Below are 26938 nucleotides of genomic sequence, written 5' to 3' on the forward strand. Positions count from 1 at the left end.
ATATAATTATAAGGAGACTTTTTTTTTTTTCTTGTTAGCCAGGAATGAGATGTGGCCACCTTCACCCCCACATGTCACCACACCCACTCAGTTCCTTTGTGTGTCTCTTGTTTTTCTCCTAGGAAAGTTTCTATTAAAATGCAGGAGCTTCTTTTAGAAGGTCCCACATACTCACGCTTTCACTGAGCCACTGCTTTAAAAGTTTCATAAGCAATCCATAAGTGGTGGGTATTTTCCCCACAATAACAATAGCGACATGTCAAAAATCTCAAGCTCCTGTTATCAGAGGCAAAGTCTAAAACTCATTTCTCAGCCTGTTTTCTATTCCCCACTCTCAAGTTGTCAGATGCTGTGACATGGCTCCATCACGCCATGACTAGCAGTCCCAACAAACAGAAAATGATTTCCAACTGGCAAACACACTGTTTACTTTCCAGAAAAATTGCACTTTCCCATCTGACAGCTGATCAAGGGATCTCCTGCTGCTGTCAGCATGAAGAAGTGTTTAAACACAGGGATAGAAGTTTAAACATTTTCTCATTATCACAGAATAAAAAAAAATTAAAAAATAATAAAAAAATAAAGGCATTGAGACTCTCCGACCACCTGCTGTGCCAGTAATGAAGCGGTGTCACATGACCAGCCGGCGAGGACTTTTATCTCTGCCCCAATATCATTACTGAAGTGACACCTGTCACATGACCCGCATCAGAGCTTTCATCTGGGCTCCCCAAATGCAGTTCTAACTTGTGAGGGGGATTTTCCTGGCGCTTTTTTCCCCCCTTTAAAGAGCATTGCCCACTTGCGCCATTACAGACAGGGGTTTGCAAGTATTAAAGCCCTCGGATTTTTTCTTGGGGATATGTAATTTGGCCAACAAAATTGCCCTGGGCTGAAGTAAAACAGAATCTTGGCCTGGGAAAGAAGTTATTTCATTTACTTCATGATGTTTTTAAAGCAAACATTTAAGTCTGCTGTTAAACTCTCTTTACATAAAAGAGGATGTTAAAGAATTTCTCCAAAATCTCAGATTTGTTTTTAATTTTTTATTAGGTGGTGAGAAGAAACAGTTTGATGACCCTCGAGCACAATGATCTCCATTTACATGCACTTCATAAACTCTCACCTGCTTTACCAAGGCATCCTACCCCTGCCAAGAGAAAGTCTTTTCTGGAAAAAAAGGAAAGGTCAGTCCTGCACCTCTCTGCCAATGTCTGGGATTTTTTGTAAGGTCTTCAACAGCAAACACCTAGATTTGAGATGGGCCCACATACATGATAGCAGTACTGAGCACTTACCAGAACCCATTCAGTTATTACCTCAAAACAGAACCTCAAACATCCAGATGCGACAGGGGATGACCACCCACACAAACTAGATGTGAGCAGGTTGGAGATAAGAGAGTCTGAACTTCATGGCTTATTCCTGCTCCTCCTTTCCCACTCCACACTCAGCCATGCATGAAGTCTGGTACTTCTCTGACCCTTTCATAATCTGATTCAGCTCACTAAGCAATGAAAACTAACTCAGTAAAAAAGTTAATAGTTTTCCACCTGTTTAGTGAGTTAAATCAGCTCATCAAGGGCTTAGAAAAGTGCAAGAGAGCAAGAGAGAAAGACTGTGAAGCTTGGAGCAGGGAGGGAAATGGGGGAAGCAGGACCACTTTTTTGGGTGGCACTAACTTGGTACATGAATTCAGATGTGTTTCTTCTTACCTACTCTTCCTGACTCATTACAACAGTAGATCCATTTTCCCTGAGTGCTGTTGCCCCTGAGATTGTGCAGGCCAGGGGATGGAAAATCTACAGAGATCAGTATTCCTGCTGTAAATAGTACTCCCGTTAGTTTGGGAAAGGAGTGGTTCTAGGACAATTTCTCTCTGATCTGGCATATTTAAGGCTTTGGGCCTCCAATGTTGAGTTAATGAACAGAAGAGTGCTGGGTTGCAGCACATCCTTTTGCCAGGGTCCTCCTGGCTTTCCGTCCCTCCAGATACGGAGCTAGAAGGTTATTATTCAACCCTTTGGCAATTTAGCATATGAGCTTTGGCCATTATGAGGTAGCAGCTATGTAAAAGAGCAAAGCCATTCTTGCTGCTGCTCTAGGGCAGAAGAAATATACAACTGATGTCTGGATAGACACCATGAGGAAAGTGATTCAGTTCCCATCGTTAGATCCCTCATTGCCCATGCATAATCTTGAGCATTTAGTGGCTCTCGGTTAGGAGCAGACATAACAGCCATAACCATCCCATGGCAGGCATTAGAGATCCTGCTTCTTCACCACTCTAGTCCAGCCATCTCCAAGAGTGCAAAAGGAATGCAGAACACCCCTGTCCCAACTTGGGCAACATTTACAGCTGCTCTGGACATGCATATGACAATGCAGTGTAACTCAGAAGTGGAGAGCTATCTCTACCCATGCAGCCAGCCATCCACTTTAGAAAAGCTTCTTATTTGTACCAGTTCTTAGAAGCTTTTGCAATGCAACAGCCAGTGCCAGTGTGCTTAAGAGCTATTGTTTTTCTTCTAAAAAGGTTCCAAATGTTCTTCTCTCCACAAATAAACCTGCACATGGGAAGCTGACAGAGAGATACACGCCTAAGTAGAACTCTATGGGATACTCTGGTCTGAGCTTGCTTATACTGCTGTGAGGTCACTGTAATATTATTCCAGATTCATTGGAGAGCAAATGAAAGGCAGAAGGTCCTAATGTTGAGACAGATTTCTGTTCAGTATTGCAAAGAGTGGTCAGGCATTCACACTCACTTTGAGAGTGGATGGTGTTTAGGAGATCAGGGTCCATGCAATCTAGAGGTAGAAAGACTTTTGGGACATAGCTTGCCTTTTCATTAAGGCAGAGAACTTTAAGGACTGTCATGTAACATAAGGAATACCTCTTGTCCTCTTAACTAAGCAGTGCCTACAGATAGTCTGTGTACTCTTTTATGTAGCTAGTCTATATGTTCCTGCAATTATGTCTATAGCAAGGGCAAAGGGGAACATAAACAGTTGTGCTGCTTCCTGCCCAGAACTGCAGTGTTTGGGTAGCAAACAATGGACTGGGGTGGGGCTGGAGATGTATCTCCCTTACACTAAAATGTCACCTTCCAGCTCTCTCTATGGCTGCCAACCATTTATCTGGTGTATCCCCATAGCTCCATGATTGGTTTTGTTCCAGTGCCTCAATGTTCTGTATAATGCTTGCTCAGAGAAGTTCTCCCAGTCATGCCAGTGACACTACTCAGATGAATAAGCAGTATTCAACGTTTGCATGCCTGCACCTTAATGATTTATCTTTTGTCCTGGTTTCAGCTGGGATAGAGTTAACTGTCTTCCTAGTAGCTGGTACAGTGCTCACCTGCTCAGCTAAGTGCAGACGGGGGGGCTGTTCCCTCTCTGTGATCAGAGAGGAACTAATCCTGCCAAAAAAGCTGGTTGTCAGTTCCACTAAGGCTTTGGGGACAACTCACTTGAGGAGGGCACTCATGCTTCAGTGTTCAATGAACTTGGATTTGGCCAGTTTAAACTCATTTTGAGAGTATTTCACACATACATAATGTGTATGTCGGCCTACCAACACTCAGCGAGTCCCCAAGCGGCGATTCCCCGCCCCCCCACTTCCCAGTTCCTAAACTAGATGGGATGTCCCATGGTATGGAATACACTGTTGGCCAGTTTGGGTCAGGTGCCCTGGCTGGGCATGAGAAGCTGAAAAATCCTTGACTCTAGTCTAAACACTACTGAGCAACAACTGAAAACATCAGTGTTATCAACATTCTTCACATACTGAACTCAAAACATAGCACCGTACCAGCTACTAGGAAGACAGTTAACTCTATCCCAGCTGAAACCAGGACATCTTTGTCTTCCTTTTCTTCCCAGATCTGCTGTGAGGTTACACCAAGGCTTCTGGTTTCTGATGTCCCAGAGCTGAGAAAAAGTATCCCAGATAACTGAAACCAAGCAGACTAGTACATGAACACAGTAAGTTACTTGCTTTCCTGATTCTTCCAGGGAGAATTCTGTGAGAAATTTCACAGTAACTGTAGTTGGGAAAGAGCTCTCTGATTTCCCCATGTATCCTGATCAGCACTTACCTTGGATTAGCTTTCCTTCTCATAGTCTGTCAGCAGCCCTGAGATCAAGGAGATTAAAACACCCTGGTAACTCATTAATGAGCCAAGACTCTCTGCAACAGCTGGACCAAAACTGGCCCGTGTTTGGCTGCATCTTAATTCTTTGCCATCTCCCCTCTGCTCATCAACACCTGCAGACATTTGGGACTCAATATAAGAAGACCCCTGAATTCAGCTCTAAGCAACCAGTCTGCAATGCACATGTCTAATGCTCTGCTGGTGTGGAACCAGTATGCTGGTAATCCTGTTAGTGATGGCAGAAGCTCCCTCTAGGAAATTATAACAAATAGTCTTAAACAATTCCTTTTGTTGACAACTTTATCCAAGAAACCATCTTCCCTGGAGACTTCACTCAAATTTTGACTAATCCCCTCCTTCCCCCAGGACCTCTTTTGTTGAAGGAGATTGTAGGCAAACCCCAGGAATGACAGGTCTCTGTAAGCCTTGGATCAGCCTCTACATTCTTTCAATTGTCAGTCCCCATCTGTCCTGTTTGTACATCGATCTTCTGGTCCAGGGATCTCTCTATTAAGTGACACATGGCTGAGTTTATTCTGCAAGTCCAGTGTCCAGACTGTGCTGTTACATCTTCGTTGCCAAGTCAATCTTTCTGACATTGCCTTCTGAAAAACAAAAGGCAGGACATCTGCACAATTTCATTGTCTTCTACTGAAAGGTGATTTTTAAAAATACCCCTCCCCAAGCAAACTCTGCCCTTGTTTTATACTTGCAAAGATTTTGCTTCATTTTGTCAATATCAAGAGTTATTTCAAAGGTCCTTGGTGTAATGGAGGGTAGAATCTGTTGCAAAGGAATTCTGTTAGGATAAAAATCTATGGCCTAAGTCCTGAATCAAAAGGAAAAATAAATCCTAATTACAAATATTCTGCAGGGCTAGTGACTTCAGTTACTTTACTTGTTAACAGTTGGTTTAAAACAAGTTCTAATCTTCCTGTAGATTCAACTACACTTAGCTAGTACAGTAGCACATACATATAAGAGGCACTGCATTATTTATCTACATTTTGAGAGGCAGCATGAGAATGGAAGCAGATGCCAATGATCCGTATGTTCTTCCTCAGCAGGTAGAGGGAAAGAGGTGGAACAGGGTAGAAAATGGATGGTATGTTGGCATGGAGTGTGTATCACCGTAGGATAGATGCCTGGCACTCTCTCTTCCCTTCCTGAAACCATAAGGAGAACAAGGAGGAGACTGTGATGATGTTTTGTCCCTTGCTGTGTCACTCAGGGCCCATGGATTCACAATTGAGCCTGGTATGTTTAGTTTTTTGGTTTTGTCTGTTTTTGTAACTTAACTCAGGTTGGCCAATGAAGGAAGGCTGGCCGGTTTCATTATCTTCCCAGGAAATTCCATTCTCTCATGTGCCAGTGTGAGGCTGTTGTGCTTTAGATGCTTACCTACCTCTGATTAGATTTGAAAAAGCATATAGAACTCCCTGCTTTCCATTGGTAGCCTATTACAATGACAAAAAAAATTACTGTTTCATTTATAACCTTGCTTGCCTGTCTGAATGCAGATGCCTTTTTTAAAAAGAGAATTAATAATATGAACACCATCACTTATAGAATGTTTTCCTGTAATGAAGTGCAGAAGAAAACTTGAGTTGACATTTAAGCTTTTTTAGTATGTTTTATAAGCACCTTAAAAGAGGGGACGCAATCACTTTGAGGCCAGGTTAATATAAAAAAAATAAAATAAAATGTTTAAAAGTATCTCTTACTATTTTAATGGTTTCACTATTTTAAATTATGTATGTGTGAAATACTCTCAAAATGAGTTTAAACTGGCCAAATCCAAGTTCATTGAACACTGAAGCATGAGTGCCCTCCTCAAGTGAGTTGTCCCCGAAGCCTTAGTGGAACTGACAACCAGCTTTTTTGGCAGGATTAGTTCCTCTCTGATCACAGAGAGGGAACAGCCCCCCCGTCTGCACTTAGCTGAGCAGGTGAGCAGGGAATGTATTCAGGCTGCCTCCAAAACCCAATCCGGTCACAGGGCTGGCAGTGTCAGGTCCTTCTCGAAAGGACTCAAGGCTGTCCTGTCTGCCTGCTGTTGTCTACATGATGAGGGCAGATGGGGTAGAGAGAGGCTGTGAGACCAGGCACTGAGTGCTGGGACCTGATCCTATAGCAGGTACATGCCATCTACATGCATTTGAAAGCACAGATGGGTAGCTGAGGTTTGCCCTGCTAATCACAGCTGTATTGCCTTTTAGCTTGGAAGACAATAAGACAGTCAAACTAATTTGGCCTCAAGGTCAGTTTCCAGGTCTGTCCTGTAAGCACAGACCCAGCCAGTGACACTGACTGGACACATGCTGTTAACAAATGCACAAAGTAAACAAAGAGACAGGATATAATAAAAGGGTATTTTCTGGTAATTTCTTTCAATAACAGTGATTTTAAGTGATCTTTTGGTCTTCTGTAACAAAAAGCAGATTAAAAACATTGATGCTGAAGCATCATTTTGAGGTATGTCATATTAAAATAGTGATTAATTAAAACCAAGGATGTTATGAGCTAAGGAGATTTTGCCTAGCTCTGCTCAGGTTCCATTGCATGTGAAATCAAAACAAGTAAGCTGTAAAATGTGAACTCAATAGACAAGGACAAAGGCAAACATAGCGATTTGGTCAGTTTAAGCAACAGGGAAATTAAGCAATATTTTGACTGGGGTGGCATCAGAGGAAAAGGCACTGGTCTGAGACTTGGGAATATGACAAAACAAACCCAAACATCCCACTGAGCATTGTGCCTCAGGGGCCATTGGCTTGCTGATCTCTTCTCTCTGAATGTGAGATTTCCCACCTTGTCCTCAGCCTGGGATGTGGTCATCCAGCCTGGGTATCAGTTCTGTTTTCCCACCTTCAGTACACAAAGGAATTCATGTGCTAAGCATGATGGCAGCAGCTTTGACAGTGGCAACTATGTGCTTACCCAAGAATTAGTCAATATCATCCCTGCTTTCTATCAAAACTTGCTTGAACCTCCTGAGAGATGGCCTTTTCGGTAAGAAGCAAACAGGTCACAGATTTCAGGTTGCAGTCTCACTCCTGGAACTGTAAGCACTGATTGTCCTGTGGAAAAATCAGGTTAAAGAGAAAGCTGCAAAACAGTCCTTTTCCTTCATTGTGCTACTTTCCTAATGCTCTCCTGTGACATTAGCCACAATATAAATTAATTCAGGATCCTATTTCTCACACCTCCATTCCTTCTGATTTTTTTTGAAAATTATTTCTTTAATCTAGGCACACTTCTCTAGAAATCTCATCTACGGTTTCTTTTTCTTTTTCTTGGAGCAACCAGGAAAATACTATTTGGTAGAATGGTGGTAGGAATGCAACCTGCTAATCAAAAGGATTCAAATGGATCTCCATGCTGCCAAGCTCTCTCCTTCCCACCCAGTGGAGGGGGAAAAAAAGAAAAAGAAAAAAGAGATAGAGCGAAGGCACGGGGCTTCTCTCCTTCAGCAATCTCACAAATGCAAAACCTTCCACTCCAGTGACTCCTCATTAACTTACCAAATCTGACAGTCTAATTATCGTAGCTGCTTCACGCTTAGAATAAATAAATACTAAAGTGGGTGTTTAAAGAAATTGAGCAGTGAAATTCAGTCATCTAGACAGTCAATAGAGAGAGAGTTTATTTTAAATTTTTATATTCTTATGTATTTATATCATTTTAGAAAAGATAATGAGATAGTTGTCTTTCAGGCTAATTGAGTTCCTAGGCTCATGGTTGCTTGCTGTCACAATCTCAAACTTAGCTTTAACTTTTGTGCCTTAGAAATCCGATCACTACATCCCCATTTGCTCTTTTCTGCTGATAACTGGGTGAAGGCAGAAGTGCACCTGAGGATGCAAAATGACTACATGGGAGTTCCAGTCCAGATGTCTTTCACAGCAAACAAGACAAATAAATCTTCTCAGGTTTGCATTTAAGAGTGTTAAAGGGAAAATGGAAAGAAACCTCACATATAACTTGCAATTAGACAAAATACAGAAAAAAATCTGCTACCTCTGATGCAATAGCGTCTGCCTCCATGAAGCGTATTAACAGCACTCCCCCCCAAAAGCAGTTCATCTCCCTGAACAATAAGACCTTTATAGAGATTCTCTGGCCTGAGATCAATGAGGAGTCAGAGCATTTGATCCATGTCTGTAGGACTTTGTTTCCACAAGTCATGTGGGCCAAACTTTGCGCCAGTTGTGCTTTTGCAAGAGCATGAGCTGGGGAGTAAGCAAAGAAAACTTTCCTTCTTTTCCCATCTTCCCCTTCGCCCTGTGCTCCTAAACAGGGCCCAGCACCTGCCAGCACGACATCTGCTCCAGGCCAGCGCCTGGGGAAGAGCTTAAGCAGGGCAACATCTCCAGAGGCCTGTGCCCTTGGCACACATCTGCTGTGATGTTGCAATGGCTCTTTCCTAGGGTGGTGGCTTAATGACGGAATACAAAACCTCAGTGTCCTGTCAGTATTTATGCAAGCAGACCTTCTACCACTGTGGAGATCAGGCCAGGTGAAGTGAGGGGTATTTTTCCTGAGTTAAGTGAAGATTTGCTTTATCACCTTACAGAAAAGACTGCTTCTGGTTCAGGAGTGACAGCTGATTCGCTGCTCAACACCAGCTTTGGTTTATTCCCTTATTAAGACACATTATAGTGTATACACATTAAGTGTATACACACTTTCTAGGTGGCTGTATCTGATTTGCAGTGAAGGATATCCATTTGCTGAGTACAGAGGTGGCAAAGCACAGAAGTAAAAAAATGTGACTATATAAACTTTTTAGCTATGTAGGAGAACCTAGGGATACCAGCCAATCCAAACAAGATGTCCATGAAAGCCAGCTCTTCTTTCTAAGTGCCCTGTGATAATATATACCGGCGCTGGCTAATCCCAATAGTAATGGGATTTTTGGTAGGCAGTAGCTTGCAGCCTTAACCTCCTCATTGCCTATGCTTGCTCTGCACTAATTTTGATGCAATTGGCATTAAAATGACAGTGCTCTGTCAACATCAAGCGTCCCTCCTCCTCCTTGTCTCTGAAAAGCTGAATAGCGGGCTGTTTTAGGAGAAACAGCACAGTGTCATCACCACCTGGCACAGTGGTTTTGAATTGCTGGGGGGAGGTAACAGTCAGAGACCAACCCTATCCAAAAGGAGCAAGTCTCTCCTAGTCAAAGCCAGGATCACATCCACACAACACGCAATCCTCCTCATGGAGCATAAATTGGACTTAAGGACTAACTGCTATGCTGATGGTATGCCCAGAGTTGAATGTCTCCTGAACTGTGAGAAAGGTGTATACTGAGCCTGGACATTGGTCCTGTGGGGATAGGATCTGAGGTGCCAGCTCAGGCCTCCCTGGCCCATGTGCCTGCGTTGTTTGGCCAGAGCTCTTCTTGCAGTATGTTTTCTTGGGAGTGCACTGGTGCTAACCCCAAATCACACTGCTCACCATCCCTGCTTGCGAGAAAGCACTCGAGGGCAAAAGAGGGAAAATAAGCCAAATCTATAACTAAGAATAATAAGCTGCAATTGTTACTGTGTCTGACCTGTCTGACAGCAGAGTGAGATACCTTCTCAGGAGGCCCTTTGCACTTCAGGACTGACACTGAGTTGAGAGCACAGCTCATGCTTTCTTGATTCAAGGATCTCATCTTTCTTCCAGGAGTGATTAATTGGACAGAAAACATTCTGCTTTAGCAGATGGCAAAGGGTTAGACTTAAGTTTTATCAGAGCTGCTGCAGTGCAAGGCTGCACTGCACAAAGATAATTGTCTCAGGATTGGCTTAGGCCAGAAAAAGGACAGCAAATGCTCCAGTTTTACGAAAGGTCATCACTGCCACCCCTTAGGCTACTAGCTGCAGTGGAAGGAAGCTGGAGAATCCCCTGCCCCTCTCCTCTGTTGCTATATCCAGAGGTGCTGGTGGCATGTGTAGAATTAAGGCCACCAAGACGATGAGTGGGATTTGAACCTGGGCCTTGGCAGCCCCTTCTAGCACTAGAGGCACAGGAGCAAGCAGCAGTAGGAGAGCTGGCCCATCTGTGGACCAGCCCCACTCAGGGGAGTCTTCGTCTCTTACAGCGTAAGCTACTCTTTTTTTCTAGCACTTTGCATCCAGATGAGCATAAGCAACAGCAACCTGTTCCCCTCTGCAGGAGCTGACCACCAGGAAGCAAAGAGCCCCATGCTCCCTATCCCCTTTCCCAGGGGCAGCAGCCAGCCTCCAGCCATTAGCATTCCCCTCAGTAATCAGAAACACACCATTTGGAGGGGTACTTATCTTTGAAACACTGATTTCTCCAATTATTTTTTTCCCAGGAATTGACCTTTGAAAAAATCCTCTAGCTTCCAGCTTGTCATAGCAACTTATAAAAAGGACAGTAATGGATACAATTATTTCATAAAAACAGAAGATAATTTCTTATGGGAACCTTTTATTTTTTCAAATGTTGTTTCCCTCTTACTCTCTCACACACCTTGGGATCAACCCCCTCCTCCTTTCACCTTTCATCTCCAGCTCATTCTTTGCCCTTCTGCTTTAACTTTCTCCTTCAGAGGATAGGGATTAATAGCCAGCATCCTCCAGAACAAAGTGGGAACAGAATATATTTAAAATCTGCACTGTGTTATCATAGCAATGAGAATTTTAAAATGATACAGTTAAATTCCAAAATAGTGTGATGCCAAAATGACACAAGAGAACAAATGTCTTACACGGTTATGGCAATAGGGATGGCTACATGGGGAATTATTCAGAATTGCCTAATTTTTACAGGCTTAATGAGTCACTCATGAATATGGTCTTGCATGATCATACTGTACTTGTTTCAGCCCTGTGCACTTTGATTCTGTTCCCAGCACATTGGTTGCTATGATAACGCCATGCAGTTTCCTGTCCACAAGGTACTTCTCGCCGTAATATGGGGGATAATAAATATGGGATGGTGCATAAACCCAGGTGAAATTAATCTATCCCCTCTCTGGCAGCATGTCAGAGAGATTGACACATTATGCCAATCTGTTTTCTCATTCCTTCTATTTCTCCTCACTCTCTCCCTTTCTCTCACACTGTCTGTCTCTGTACCTGTTTTTTTCCACACTCTCTCTCTCTCTCTTGGCACTGACACTTTCATCTTCTCCCTTGGGGATTGGAGATGTCACTGCGGGAAGTGCTTGTCCGCCTCTCCGGCAGCAGCAGAGCCCTGTGGCTTTGACAAACCTCATTTAATTGGGAGGAAGCCAGGAGGGTTTGAAAGAACTGAAACATCCACGAAACTCCTTTTATCAGGCATAATTTAAACTCTGCATGGAAAAAACCCTATATGTATAAAGAAAAGTCAACTTCCCTCCTGCTGTGCGTGCTCCCCTCCTCCCGCCCCGGCACAGGCAGGCTCCTGCGAGATTCCATCTTTTCATTTTTCTAAAAGTGTCAAAGTAGATTTGTGCTCTGTGGCTGGGTGAACAGAAAAGGAATGCAGATGTCTCTCACTCATGCACATACACACACAGCACCTTCTGAAGGGCAGCGGTTTGGGAGAGACGCTAGCTGGCCGCTCCTTCGCTTGGGATGTGTCGCAGGAGCCAGAAATTAGGTTTTCAAATACCTTGACAACACAGTCCAAGAAGGCTTCTTCTTAATTGCCCCTATCTTAAATAAACCCACCAAATTAACTAGTGTAGCGGGTGCCCAGGAAGCAAGGGGCAATGCAAGGGCTCTCTGGCCCGTTGCCTGATAGTTGGGAGCTTTTCCTAGTGAGGAACAGAACCTGTAGCTTGAGAGACCCTGTATCTATTCTCAGCTCAGGGCAGGAGAGGCAGATCTGTGAGTATGCAGCTGTGTGCTTAAGAGAAGGGGGCAAGGAAAGAAGAAAATAAAGCAGGTAAAACTGAGGGAGAACTGGTACGACAGGGTATGAGGAACAGCTGTTGTCTCTGAACATCAAAAGGGAGCAGGAGGAGCAGTCCAAGGGAATTGGAGCTAGCACACCATGCTGAGCAGCTGGGAATTCAGGACATCAGGAGGGACCAGCATGTGAGTTACGCTGAATACACAGTGTGAGCCAGCCCGAGGGAAAGCCCTGGGCCCCTGGGGTTACAGAATGGGGGAGAAACGACCTGTCAAAGCATATACACCTCCACTTTGTAAATGTACCATGGCAGCAGCCCATCCAGGTCCCTTTCTAGTATTAGCACTGTGATCAAGTGGAAGAAAACAGAAAAACAGGCTGTCAAATTTGCAATGGGATGTAAACTTTGCAGCATACGGGAGTGGGGAGGGAGGGCAGGCAGAAAAGAAAAAGACATGCCAGTGAATGGCAGAGACTTTCAAAGTACAGAATAAACTCATAATAAATAGCATGTGAAATAGCTTTTTCTTGGTGAGATGAAATCGAGAGTTAACTTACCAGTAGGAACCTGGTAGAGCTGAGGAGGCAGAAGGCTGAAGAAGTCATGAAGAAGCGCATCTTGCGCAGAGATCCGGCCTCGAGGGAAGGCTGTAAGCATCCTGGAGGCTAAATCCTCTGCTGCTGGCACCCTGCTCAGCCTAGGAAAACAAGAGAAAAAAATAGTATAGGAGATGAACACAAGAAAGAAAGCTGGAACCAGAACTTGACCCAGCCCTTCTCAGAGCTTGAGGCAGAGACAGTGGAGGGACACAGGGGAGCTGGATAAACCCACCCCAACTATATAGCTTTCCAGGACATTTGCTTCTCCATGTGAGTTTGATTTTGTTGGAGAATATGCATCCAAGATTTCAGCTCAAACTCATGTTTTCAGAGGAATTTTGAAAAGAAATTGTTATTTTGTAAAAAGAAGGTTGTAAGTAAAAGGGGAAATGCTGCTGGGGAGACTATATTTTACATGTCATAACTGAGGATGAGGTTTATATGTCATAACTGAATATCAGAGGTTGGTGTTACCAGTTTACAGTGACAATGCAAGTGCACAAAATAACCTGACTGGCCCACTGAGCAGACCAGAGGTCAAAACTAAAAAACTAAAGAAAATACCATTTCCCCTTTTCCTACCCTAGTACCTGTAGTGCAGCTGGTTGTAAAATGTGTTGGGGATTCACAGAGATGAATCTGTTTCTCAGGAGAAGTGCTTAAAATAGATGTAATACACACATGCTCCATGCCCAGCAAATACCAATGCCAAGTGGCTGCTTTCTAGAGGAGCACACAGCTGGGGACAAGGAAGTGGAAGAGAGAAAACAAACCAACAAAGAAACAAATATAGTCATTTAGTTTTACAGCTTTTACTTTGTTTGTTTGTTCTGATCATGTTTCAGCATCAGGAGGCCCATCGGAGCATGGCCTGTTGTGCTTCCTCCCTCAGCCCCCGCCCGTGCTTCCCCTCCAAGTGACATCAGGCGCCGGGATCCCCCTGCCCCTGCACCCCACCTCTCTACACAGGACATTTGACATGCTGACAGTTTTGTTTTGAGCAGATAAGATGTAAAAAAAAGAAAGGAGAAAGCACAGAGAGAGAGAGGCAGATATCCTGAGAAACAGATCTGTAAAAGGTATCTGGCCTCACTGTGGTAGGTAACTGCTGAATTCTCACCTCCAGCAAAACGTTTTGAGCCCCTGCTGCCTTGGGGAGCAGGGACGGGACAGGGAACCAAAGCATCCAGCCTGAGGCTGCTTGCTAGAGCTGCACCACAGGCTGCCCCTGCCATGGCAGGGTCCTACTGGAGACCCTCTGCCCCCTTGCTCGTTCCTGCTGCAGACTCCCACACTGGGCAACAACATGGTTCAGTGCTTCCCACCATGTCTCAGGCTTCCTGGTGGTGGCCAAGCTCCGCACAGACCTCCCCTTTGATTTCTTAATTGGCCATGGAGAGTTATGGCTGAGCAGTCTGTATGAAGCAGTTCTTTCCTTTTCAAGACCCAAGCATGCCAAGGCAGCCTTTCGGCCACACCAGCATAAGGACTGTGTAACGCAGAGTTGGAGCTGGCTCACATGCAGCCCAGAGTTCTGCCGCAGAGGCACTGGGCCAGCCCGTCAGTATGGGGCTGTAATGGGGCCTGTCAAGGGATTATGGCCAAAAAGCAGAAGTGCAATACAGCAGAGTTGCAAGGAATATAGTTATTTCTATGTTCAGGCTGAGAGAGGATTTGTTCTCTTCCAGGACCTGCATTATCAGGGCATCGGACGTACTGAGCTTTGTGTGTTTCTGAAGATGTGCGTGACAATGGCTGGCATTTCAGCAACTTGTGCTTTGCTGAAAACTTCAGCATGTTCAGCCATTCAGAACAGTGTCTGGGAAACCCAGCTCTGAAGGGCAGCACACTTCCTCCCAAGCACCACTGGATCCCAAGCAATGAGCTGAGCAGGTAATAAACAGCAGCAATGAAAAATGTGGTTATGTCCTCAAAGAATGTTTGATTCTTGACCTGTGCATGAACACAATCATGAGGACAAATCCTATCTAGTATTTTCCTACGTACCTATAAAGCCTGTTGTGTGCCTCCAAATCAGTACTGGGGGGTGGATTCGATTTTAATGACTCTCTGAGCTAGGTTAGGGCACTTTGCCTGATTTTAAATTTCTTCCACTGATACATATTTACATTATGTATATGTGTGTGTGTGTGTACATATATGTGCTTAAAAAAATCACATTCTTCAGTGGCCAAAAGCTATGAGACTAGGGCCATGGTTACACACCAAGACTGGGCGGTGGTGGTGGTGGTGGTGTGCCTGGTCAAGCCAAGGTGTGTAACCATGGCCCTAGTCTCATAGCTTTTGGCCACTGAAGAATGCGATTTTTCCCCTCCTAACTAATCACAAGATTATTTCATTGTCTCATGAAAACGCTCTCCTAGCACGTCTTCCTTACCACTGTGAGCAACATTCCTACAGTCTGTTTCCAGAAATGAAAATTGGGACAGTGTAAAGTCTGTCTTCAGTCTGGGCAAGAGGGCCTGGGAAAGTACGACATTCTGAATTGAACTGTGCCCCACAAAAAGCTGCTCATAATGTCATTGAATCACCGCGTATCTGAGAATAATCACTACTCCTCTGAGAATAATAAACCCACTATATGCCTACCTCTACTGCGATCTCTCGAAAGCAGTTACTTAACTGACATTAGATCTGCTTGTTACTACAGAGCCACCCCGCTCTTCCTGTGCTTGCCCAAAGAGCTAATTTCAAATTAAATGATTACATAAAGAAACAAATAAACCCAGAGGCGATTTTGACATTGCCGTTATAGGTAGCTTACCTGTCACAGATGACTCGGAGTCTCTGAGGTCTCCTGGAAGCAACCAGTTCTAGAAAGTGTAATACGTAATCACAGGATTAAATGAAAATCAAGCCAAAAACCATTCTTTGAGCCCTTAAAAAAATGTGTGCTCAGAATTTCAAAGGGCCCTATAGAATCTGTCTTCTTAGTGTTTATAAATATACATTATTCCGATAGGACTTGAGTACCAGCATTGATGTTAATAAGGCTGTTCCAGTTCTGTAACCCTTTCCTTTCATACATCTGTGAATATAGGCCTTGGCCCTCCTGTTACAGGGTGAAACTTAGCTTTGACTTCAATAAAAGCAGTATCAGTCCCTAAAGCCTTCACATGAAGGAAGCAGAAAGAGGTTTGCAGGCCTGAATCCCCAGCAATTGTCTTGGCTTACGAAGGGGCTGCTGAGCTTTATGTATTGCCGTGTGGGCACATGGGGTTTTCTGCATGGATCTGGCAGAAAGACTGGGGACAGAGCAAAGACACTTGGGTCCTACTCTCTTCTTGCCCACTGCTCTTGCTGTCAATCCCTCACTAAGTTTGTTGTTTATCAAGTTAACCATTTTCATGCAGGCTTTGTACTTACTGATTCAAACATCTCTACCAGACTGGAACTTTGCAGAGTTTGCAGTTTTGGGAAGGCTGTGTTGTTGCCATTTTTCAAGGACACATTTCTAAACATTGTGGAAAATGTGGAGGAATACATTCCTCAAATGTTTTCTTACAAAGCATGAATTTTCTCAGGCTTAGATATGAATGAATGGCTTAAGCCTGGAAGATTTCCTCTTAGTGCTGATCAACAGAGACATTTTCTTGCATCAGAAAGGCTGTAGTTTCTACCCAGCTACATTTTCCTGAGCACCGTTTCTGACAGCAGAGGTGAATGGTGCTCTAGCCATGGAAAGGAGAGCAGGAAGGGTGGTGTAGACCCCTCTTCCAGCCCAGCCTGGACAAGTATTCCCCACGGCAGCGAGACCACCAGGAAGCAAATGCCATTGGTCTGTTGCCAGTAGACTGGGAGCTCGGCTGGGGCTTATCCTGCACCACCTGAGAGCATCTGCCCTCCCTTCCTGCCCAGAAGCACCAGCCACATCATTCAGGGACAGAGGCTGCCAGCTGTGGGCAAAGCAGCAGTCCCCTCTCCCTTCACCTGCGTGGCCATTTCCAGAGTGCCAGGCCTAGGGGCTTGGTCACTCAGTATCTGACTTGATGCACCAACAATTTGAAAAAGTGAAAATGACTGAACTTTCAGCACTTAACCTTTCCAGCAGCAATCTTTCACCATTAAGCCAGGCAAGCAGGTTGTTAAACCTGTCTATCAAAGGGTAAGTAACAGTTCACAATCGAAGTGTTCTCCTACACCCAAATACTAAGGTAATTGCTAAAGCAGTAAATGGCAATATAACCTGGAATGCGATTAATGACTGTTTAGGTGCCAGAGCACTGGAATTATCACCCATATATAGAAGTTACATATTAGTATCTTGAATAGCCCCTTCCCAAATCAGTCACTGAGATTAACTCTGGCAGAACGTTCCTCTTGGATCACTAATAACATTTTCTCTGGATCCTCTTTCCTTCATTTTGCCCCCTTGACTGTAATAAAAATGTAGAAATAAATTGTCCATACTGAGTAGAGATGTAAAGTTTCCAGGCAGAATATAAGAAAAACAATTTTTAAAATGGTTTGGAAAGGCATAAGATTTTTTTTGTATGAGGTAGAAATTTTTACCTCTTCACAGAGCTGGCCAAAAACTTTCAGATGTTGTAACTTTCTGCCAGAAAATTTTCATTTGTGAGATGGAAATATTCCATGACAATATATAAAGTTCCTTTAATATTTAATAAAAATGTCAGGTTTACTTAAATATTGTACTTTAACTCTACTGAAATCTTTTAACCTTAATATTCTTTAATGAGTTTAACATAAAAGTTTAAAAATGCATGTTCATTTGATAACAGCAGGGCAAAATATTTCAGTGATATGTAAGTGAAATGTCACTTTGTTTTTGTGGAGTGCATTTTCAGGATTAACATTCCAAAGAGGAAATAGGATTTTCTTTACATTACAGACAGAAATAGCAGCTTGCTTACTGGGAACTGGGAGGAATACCTGAATGATAGTCTTCGCTGTCTCGAGTAAGCCTCTTGACTGAAATTCATCATTTATATAACATGGAGATTAATAATTATCTACAAGGGGTATTGTAAGAGCCAGGGAGCCAACTACTGCTGTCCCCGTCCAAACACATCTCTCAGTGGAGAATTCTGCTTGGGTGAGGACTGCCAAACTTGCCACTTTGAGTATACAGAGCTTTGATTATAAATGGAAGATATGGGTAAGAAAACAGTGTGTCTCTGCTCAAGGTTTTAATGCAGTTAACTAATCCACTTTAAATCAGTTCAGATTAATCTCCTGACTGACCCCATATAGACAAACCCTTAGAGAATGCTGAGGCCCCATTGTGTTGAGCAGGGTAAGAACAGAGCAGTAAATATTTTCCCTACTGTAAGATTAAGACCAATCTAAAATTGTAAAACAACGTTAACACCTCCTCCTTAAAGGTAAGAGATAAAGAATATTTGGATATCATTCCAAAAAGTGGATGAACTACTGATTTAATTGTCTTACAATGATGATATAGACATTAAATGATGGGATTGTGTAGGGCTGATTGGCTTTTCTAACAATACGAGTAGATCTGAAAGGTAGCACTTGGGTTTGTTATTTTCTATCCGAATGCAAGTCAGCGCGTGCTAATGAGGAAATACCTTCCTGAAAATGAAAACCCAGGTGGAAGTGGCTAATGAACTGATAATGAGGCAAGCAAGCCAGAGGACAAAAGTTAAACTTTCCTAATTGATGAAGAGAGAGAAAGAGGATGCCAAGTGCTGCTGGATGAACGCTGGGGTTGCAGGCTCACAGAGAAAATTTCTCTCATTAGTGAAACCTCTGTGGCTGCAGGACAGAAGCAGAGCTCTGTCTGTGTGGCAGGCTGGAAAGTGCAGCCTGTGCCCAGTGCCTGACAGATAGGAAGTTTCCCTACAGCCTGACCAGCATATATTGTGCATTAGTTACAGTGCTGCTCTTCCCTTTGGGATCAAAGCCACATGCAGTTTATTATGACAATAAAAATGTCATCGTTTTAGAATTCAGTTTCCAACCATCCGATTTGTTAAATGAAGCATCAGCATAAAAAGTGAGATTAAAAAAAAGCGGAAAAAAAGAGCGCACTCGGGAGTGCAGACTTCATCTGCATTCTCAAAAATGTCACTTGAGTTTGCGTTTTAGAGCCTGCTGCTTGTTGCCTCCATCTGCTGGTGACATTTTGGAAATGCAACAGATAATAAAAATCCGTACTCGGGAGCAGAAGTTGATTCTGGAAAGCTTCTAAATCTCATTCAGCGTAGCAAAGCCTGCAGATAGGTGAAAAGCTAGGCTTAATTTAAAAGTCATTGCTGCATCTGAAAAAGGCAGTGTAAAACCCGTGTCTGCTAAGTGAGATGATGCTAGCTGGCATAGGAAACTTCATTAGTCAGCCTGTGCGATAAAGCAAGGAGTAAAGCTCACTCATAGCGAGTTCATCATGTTATAAACAAATAAGCACTATTCCCCACTCTTTGGAATCCAAATGTCAGAAAAAGGAAACAAAAAACAACTCGGTACATTGGGCGCTCCAGTATTCCCAGTTTGGCAAAAGCACTAGCTTAATGTCATGGGCTGTGATTCCTAATCCTTTCCTGCCCTTGACCCCTGCTGTCTAGATTCAAACTTGTAACCATTAATGGGGCTGGATCAAAACACTGGCCTTCTGGTGTCACCAATGGTGTTTAGAGGGGATTTAAACTCCCTGCTTTTCAGCGCAGTGAAATGAACACAGCAGTAGATTAATGCAAGGATTTGAGCTCACACAGCGTGAGAGCTTTCAAAAATAGTGTTAACAGAGCTACAACTGCCTCTTTCAGGGGAAGCAAAATGAGGGGAACAGAACAAATGAACAAACACAGGGCAAAGCCTTGTCGCTATGGGCAGGGCTCCTAAGCCTGGGGAGCCAGGGAAAGGGCAGCGAGTGCGCTGAATCGTGGGGCAGGAGCTCTCCCAACCCTTCATGTTCTGCAGGAACTGGTTCTCAAGCCAGGGCTGGGGTAAAACCATGCTTTCAGGCCCCACGGCTGCATGTAATTCCCTACCCCAAGTGGCTCTCCTGCAGAGAGGGGGCGAGATCACGAGCTGCAGGGCTGGCCAGAGAAGAGTTGCTCACCCACCCTTCCTGTTCACTTCGGGTTAGGCACAGGTTGAGATTTTGACAAACTGTAGGCAATGGGCATGAGGCCTATTTCTGAACTTCTTTGTGCAAGAAGGCACAGGGGCATAGGGTGGTCAAATACTCCTTTGCACATTTCATCCCTTGCCAGTTGCCCATAGATGGGGAAGGGGAGCTGCTCTTGCTCCAGCTGCCCTGTGTGTGCCTGGCTCACAGACCCCACAGCCCATGCTGTATCTCCTCTTCAGACACTGCAGCAGGATGTGCTCAAGCCCACAGTAGGGATAGGAAAACATCTAAAGATTTCCAGCTTTCATTTCAAAGATTCCTACTAACCCACCTGGCCCAGGAACCCTCCCAGTAACAACCTCATTCTGGGGCTGAGCCTACACTGCTGAATCCAGTGGGAGTTTTGCCATCCACTTCAATGAGAATAGGATCACACCTCAGTGCTTTGTTTTGCCCGTGTTAGTTCCTTGCCTCGGGCAGGAACCTGTTTGTTTGTTTGCTGCCTGCGCTCACTGCGAACATCAATAGGACTAGCTAAAAGCATTCAAGCCATCAGATTTGGGGAAGCGCTCCAAAGTTTGTTTGCTTATCTGAACCATCCCAGGCATTCAGATTCGCACAACTGGACTGGAAATAACCTCAAGAGAGAAGGTTTTCTCAGGCAGACTCCACAGCTTCCACTTGGGCTGAGTGTGTCCTGGGGGGGAAGCAGCACTTGTGCTTCAGGAAAGAGGGGAAGTGCACAGGAGCGTGTGAATGGCAAATAGCTTTAAACAAAGAGACTAATTTGCCTTTTTACCAGCAGCCCCATCAAAAACTGACTTGATCTAGTTCATGACTAGGGCAAATAGTCCAACCTTATATGACTAACCTTCTTCTATCCAGACTGGTTTGTATAATCCAGATGTGAGCCAAGAGCTTGGTTCCAGTACGTGGCTGGAGCAGCTCGGAACCCCTTAAGCAGGCTCTGAGGAGAGGAAAAGGGATGCTGCCTCTCCAGATGGCACAGCTATTGCCCCAAACACTGGCTTAGCACCCCTCTCCCATGTGTTTGCTAGCATGGTGGGGTGTTCCCACAGGAAGGTGTCCTCTAACTCCTGTATTTCTGTCTGCTCCAGCCACAAAAGGCACCAGCATCATAGGATCACAGCACAGCACAGGTCCATTCTGCCCCACTGGAGTCCATTAGGGAAACTTTCTATCAAGCTTGAAAGCAACTCAGACTTGAAAATTTCTTATGGTGACTAGACTTGTCTTTACTTCCCATGCTGCCTAGGTGCTTGTCCTCTCCCTCCCAGCCCTGCCACTGGCATCCCCCACAGCAGCAGAGGACAGCACTGCTGCTCAGACAAAATAGAACTAAGTGGGAGTCACCGCTCAGGGCAGTTCTGGGCACTCACACATTCTCTGTTGTCTGTACTAGCTTCTTTGCTAGTGTAGCCTTAATGCTTGCACTTCTAGATTGTCCCTCTGTATAGCATCAGGACACCTAATCATCATCGCTGAGAGTTTTTGGCCTTGTATGAGCAGATGACTGGCATAAAAAAATTCTTTGTGATCAGTTTGTCCCACACATGGGCATTTCTTTCCTCCCAGACTACCCTTCCCAACTTGTAGACTATCCAGCCAAGCCTTCAACAACTTAGAGAAGAAAGTGCTTCCTCCAGCTGTCTGCTCTTTGCTTGCTCCCTGTCCAAATTAAACTTGCTGTGGACAGCGACACATTCCCATTTCACGCTGGTTTGATTAATGTGTCTCAGCTAATTGTGTGAAAGATTCCAGTCCTTTCGACTGTGAGACCAGGTTATTGTTCAGCCAATCGCGGCTACCATGTGAAAATGGGGGCTGTTTAGTGTTCATGCACCAGAATCAAAGGAGGGGCATCTTGGACTGGGTCACAGAGCAACACCCACTTCTTTGAAAAGATGTTACTATGCTCTACTAAACCTGTAAACCTCTTGCTTAAAGCACGTCTTCTCCGTCCTCCTCTCCCCCCTGCTCTTTTTTTCCCCCTTCCAGATAGACAGGCTCCCCCCACCACTCTCTTAGGGTACAAGTGAGAGAGAATGGCTAGATTGTAGATGGGTGGATTTCACATTCTAGGGTTTTTAATATTTCACTTTTATATTTCTCTTACAGAATGATCCTGCTGAGAGGCTGAGAATCAGTGCTCATCATTTCCCCCTCACTGACACTTGAATATATTTTCCCAAGAGAAAACATTAAACAAAAAGAGAGAGAAAGGGGGAGAGAGGGAGGGAGAGGGAGAGTGACTGAGCTAGCTTTTCAAAGCATACTTCTCAACCTGCCCACATCAAAATAAGAGACAACTGGCCCTTTGAAGTCCAGGACACAGACTTCTCTACCAGCCCATGTGGAAATAAAAGAAGCCAGCTTTATAAATCACACAGATTTCTCACCTTGCCCACATCAAAATCAGGGACAGTGACCTTTAAAACTGAGGTTTAAAGGCCCCCAAACCAATCTCCATAAAAATAAGGACAGTTCAGATAAACTGTGTCTCCAGGTACCTGTCAGCTTTTCCAGTCTAAATCAGGAGACATCGGTCCTTTGCACTGAGGAGTGGAGACTTTACATTGTCAGCACTTGCAGCAATGAAATCTTCCATCAGCCTAATATATACCCGGCACTCAGTGAGGCAACTTTGCCACACGTGTACCTTTGCTTTTATACTAGGCCAATCCCAGTGTTGTTGTGGGTCCTACAACAATCATTAAGTAGCTCAAGGGATTTAGTAACACTGAAGCACAGGGTTTTTCATAATGAGAATTACTGACCCAAAAATTGAGTGGCTAGTGGCTCAGAGAAAAAGTTGGCATTCTTGTGAGTTAAATCCTACCTGGGTTATAGTTGGGGAGCTTGGAAAGTCCTGGCCAGGTGTCCTCAGTTGGGACCCCCAATACCTGTGCAAAAGAAGAAAGAGAGTGAGAAGAGCAATAACCTCTGTCTGCCAGTACTCTGCCTTGGTGTAGAGCCGGAGGAATCACTCTTGATGGAGAAAGACTGGCCTTTGCTGGAAACCAGCACAGATTCACACTGCCCTGGCTCGTGCTGGATCTACCACTGCGCATAAAGGACACTGACATTTTAGCACTTGATTTTATAGCCGAAAGGGTCCTGCTGAGATTGAATGTTGTTGCTGCTGTGAACATCAGTGAAAGCGTATGCAGCTTCACTGCCAGGTGCCACTCCTGCATGTGTTTGCCATCCCAGGGGTCACATTGTTGAGCCCCTTTCACCGCTGAAGGTGTCTTCCTGCACCAGAGCTGCGCTGGGGACTCATTCTGCCCACCTTTGCTGGCAGCAGCTGATACGCTCAGTGGCAGCACAGGCTGTGAGCTGTGGTAGAAACGCCTGCCATTCTGAGGTGACAAATAAAAGCTGGCAGACAGGTCTACTGGCAGAAGGTAGAAAGCAGTACAGTGTCTCATCCTGAAGGGTCCAGGGCTTCAGTGGTGTCTTCGGCCTTTATTGTGAATTGTGGGGTTCAGGAGTAGGTCTTCACTGAGCAAAGTGTGGGCCAGTAAAGCCTCCTCCAACCTCATTTTAGTTGCTGAAATATGTGAGATAAAGCATATCTGGATTTCTGTGCTGGTTGCAGTTGCAGATGTTTAGTGTTATTATTATTACTTACCACATGAAAAGTGCCTTGTGCCTATTGATATGGATGAGTTGTGCTAAAGAGGTGAAGCCACATATTTAAGATGACTCTGGAGCATGTGATATGATATTATAAATCAGTACTTCTAACTCCAAGCATTCAAAGCTTATCATCCAGACAACCCCCCAAATTATCAGATTTCCTCAAAAAATGGTGAAATTTTGACATGAAAAATGTCAGGGTTTTTTATTCACTTTCTCTTCTCCAACATTAGATTTGTCTCATATTAGTTACACTTTGCATATGATAGGCAATTCCTTTCCCTTAAAATGAAAGCTGGGATACATGACATAGGGAACTTGGCCTCACAGAAACTTGTGATAAGATTGCAAGAAAACAGGCATCTGTAAAAAAATACATTAAAGATGGAAGAAATATAAAGCCTGGTTGTTGCAGTTGTGCATCTGGTAGATGATTCCTTTTCTCACTCAGAGTTGGGAAACAGCTGTGAGGACAATTACAGCTACCTGGACAGCCACAAGCAGGGACTGCATCTCACAGCTGGCACATATTAGTAAGGTGGTCTGTAGGGGGAAGCAAGCTAGTGTGGCTTGCTGTGATCCATGTTTCCAAACTGCTTATGGACTCACCCTGCCACAGCAAAGACCAAGGGGTAGGACCCTTGTCTCTGCTCACCTGTAAAATCAGTCTTAGAAGCTGCCCCAAATCAGTCTTGGAAGCTTGAAAGCTCTCCAAAGAGAAGGTGTCTTGCAGCATTCAGCCATGTGAGTATGTTGGAAGGTGGCTTGCACCAAGGGTAATTTGACAGCTCTGGATGAGGATGCATTCTTGACTGGTGTGTGTATCATGTAAGCAGGGCAGGTCTGCCCAAAGCAAACTCTCTGTGCACAGGAAGGAGAGAGCTGGAATCTGAACCTGAATCCAGAATTTGCTCTCTTTTGCTACCCTCTTAGCTTTTTAGGAGGCTACAGCAAACCCTCTAAAATGTTCTGTATTGAAAATCTAGGTGTGTGTTCTGAAGTGCCATCCCTGCACTCATTTGGGCCCTCATTCTTCAAGGTTTCTTGTGAGCCATCAGGCATCAGTCCTAAAGGCATCAGAGGGAGCTGAGGAAGTTCAGTACATAGTAAAATCATACTCTTCAGGGTCAGCTCAGCACTCTGCCTCTCTTTGGTGAAGAATTTAAGAAAATAGTTATTTGTGCATGCTTGTACTTTGCAACACAAGGTTTTCAGCAAATGCTTAAATTTTGCTGAGTTGAGGTGTGAAAGCATTCAGAGCACCAGTCACTGAATGTCATATGAATATGGATTTATATTTATATTTTCTGAGTCTTTTTTTTTTTTACAAAAGATGCTATTCCAGTCCATGAATTTGGATCTAGTTTTGCATTTCCAAGGTAACAGGGCAGGTGATTTTTTTTTTCTTTTCTCTTTTTTCCCCCTGGACCTTTAGTGAGATTCCTTGCCAAATCAGACAATGAGTTATATTTATTGAATTGAAATTAATTATACTCTGGGGATTGTTTTATCTGTTGTGTATCCACCCTAAATCTAGCTGTTAACTCTCTGGTGCATGCCATCAGACAAAGCAAAACAGCTTCTCTATACTTGCTACTCTGCCATGCTTCTCCAAGAAGGCACCTTTTACTGTAGTGAAAGGTCTTGGTGCAGCTCGGCTCAGTCCACTTTGGAAGAGGCATAGTTTCAGCCAGAAGCATATTTACAATGCCTGTATTTCAGCAAGCACTTTAAGTTGGTGTAAGTCATTGTCCTCTCTCTCTGCCCTCTAACTGCTTGCTTCTCCTGTGATGAACCAGCTGAAGGAATCACCCTAGCTGATTTTGCTTAGTTTTGTTGGGAAGTTATATTTTATGTTTTATGTAGAGAAGCCTTGTAGTCATTCATTTGGCACTTGTCACATGTTCGGCTCAGCCACAAAAGCATGCTGGTGGCATGCTGCAGTCTAATCCAGCCCACATGAAGTCCTTCTCAGCACAGTGTTAATCAATAAAGTGGAGTTTTTGAATGTAAAACCTGTGCCTGATCTCTTGAAATTTGAATGATGGATCTTAAGTTTGTCAGGTTTGCTTACTCTCCATGCCACGAGAGAACTGGAGACACTGCAGTTCACATTCCCTCAGGTCGTACTTCCATAAGTAGCACTGCCAGCCTAAGTAGCTCCTTCCTCTTCGTTCCCTTCCCGTTTGGTTCTATTCCTGTGTCATCCCTTCATGAGTACTACTGGTCATTAGTGCTACTGTTTGTGCAGCCAGATGATGAACTGGGTAAATAAACTGTTCTCATTTAGAGTAACTCAGGAAGAAAACGAAGTTACAGGCTCCCCAGTTCATGTAGCCCACATGTGAGAGGTGACACAGGAGCAGGAATGAGCAGCCAGGGATAGAGATGGGGAATGGAGGCTGCTTAAGGTGGCACTTGCCTCTAGAAGAAATGTTGGTGAAATGACAGTCAGTCCTGATGATTCAAGAGGACAAACAATGGGGATTTTCCAGCCATATATCTATACGGTGTTTGAATCAGCAGTCCAACGTGGAGATAAGCATGCTGGGAGATAGAGGCTCATGCACACAAATGCAGACCGTCTCTAAACCAGTGCAGGGTGCCTCTATTATTAGTACATGAAAGGAACTGATTATTAGAAAACAGTAGGAATCCCCATTCTGAACCTCACACTCGGCAAAATATCTCAAGTTAGATATCGAAAGCCTCTAAGGAGCTTTGAAATCCTGGCCTAACACAGAGCCTCATTCCAGGCTGTATAATAACATAAAACCTTCTGTGAAAGGCACTAATTATTTCATGGCTCTTAAAGCTTCCTCATGATTTTTAAATAAGTTTTTTTTTGCCTTCTATAGCACAAATCCTATTAATCACGGTATTAGTTATAATACCAGAGAAATGACGATAGGGCTATAACCCTCCAACTGCAAAACCACAGGAAATGTATCCAGAGATTTCAGAGCCATAAGTGGAAGGATACCCTTCATTCACACTCTGGGAAACTGGGCCCTGCCCTGGCTTTGAACCCTGTTAATTGGCCAAGTATGGATTTTTTTTTTCCTCAATAATTTTTTTTTTTTTCACTCTCTATGGAAGAGAAATTCAGCACTTATTTAAATGGACTGAACTCAAGTCTAAGAACTGGACCCACTTGCCTGACTTTTTATCACATTCTAGCTAAAAGCAGATAGGAAAACCCTACCAGGCAGGACTGTTTCTGGATGAAGGAATTAAGAAGGAAAAGTCTGACTTACACAGAGTTGAGGCTATAAAGTCCTTTCTCACCACTTTCCAAATTCCAGTTTGCTGTACTTTTTCCTTTGAAGACCCACATTTGGGAAACACTCTATGCAGAAGAGTAAACCCCTGGGAGGAGATGTGAAAGGGCAGACACCTACAGCAAAACCCAATAGGAATCTATAGGTTGACCTTCCTGTCGAATCAGTAACAGGGTCAGCAATGAGCTGTCACAAACATACAGAATCCGCTCGTGCTGGTAACTGCCTCAATTCTACCAAGCTGCACTAACGACGTGGCTCTGTGTTTCCGTTTCCCCAGCAGAAAAAATGGCTTAAGAGGCTCCT

General features: G+C 44.1%; 1 protein-coding gene across 1 annotated transcript in view; it reads right to left on the bottom strand.

The window, feature by feature from the left end:
• Positions 1 to 4442: 4442 nt before the first annotated feature.
• Positions 4443 to 26938, bottom strand: part of CDK15 (cyclin dependent kinase 15) — a 38796-nt gene continuing 16300 nt past the window's right edge. Inside the window, 5 exon segments of the mRNA XM_069781743.1 lie at positions 4443 to 4761; positions 7097 to 7236; positions 12572 to 12711; positions 15399 to 15447; positions 22549 to 22612. Of these exon segments, the coding sequence (XP_069637844.1) occupies positions 7130 to 7236; positions 12572 to 12711; positions 15399 to 15447; positions 22549 to 22612 (360 nt within the window). The 3' untranslated portion in view covers positions 4443 to 4761; positions 7097 to 7129.

The sequence above is a fragment of the Haliaeetus albicilla genome, chromosome 4 (genome assembly GCF_947461875.1).
Source record: "Haliaeetus albicilla chromosome 4, bHalAlb1.1, whole genome shotgun sequence".
Lineage (NCBI taxonomy): Eukaryota > Metazoa > Chordata > Aves > Accipitriformes > Accipitridae > Haliaeetus > Haliaeetus albicilla.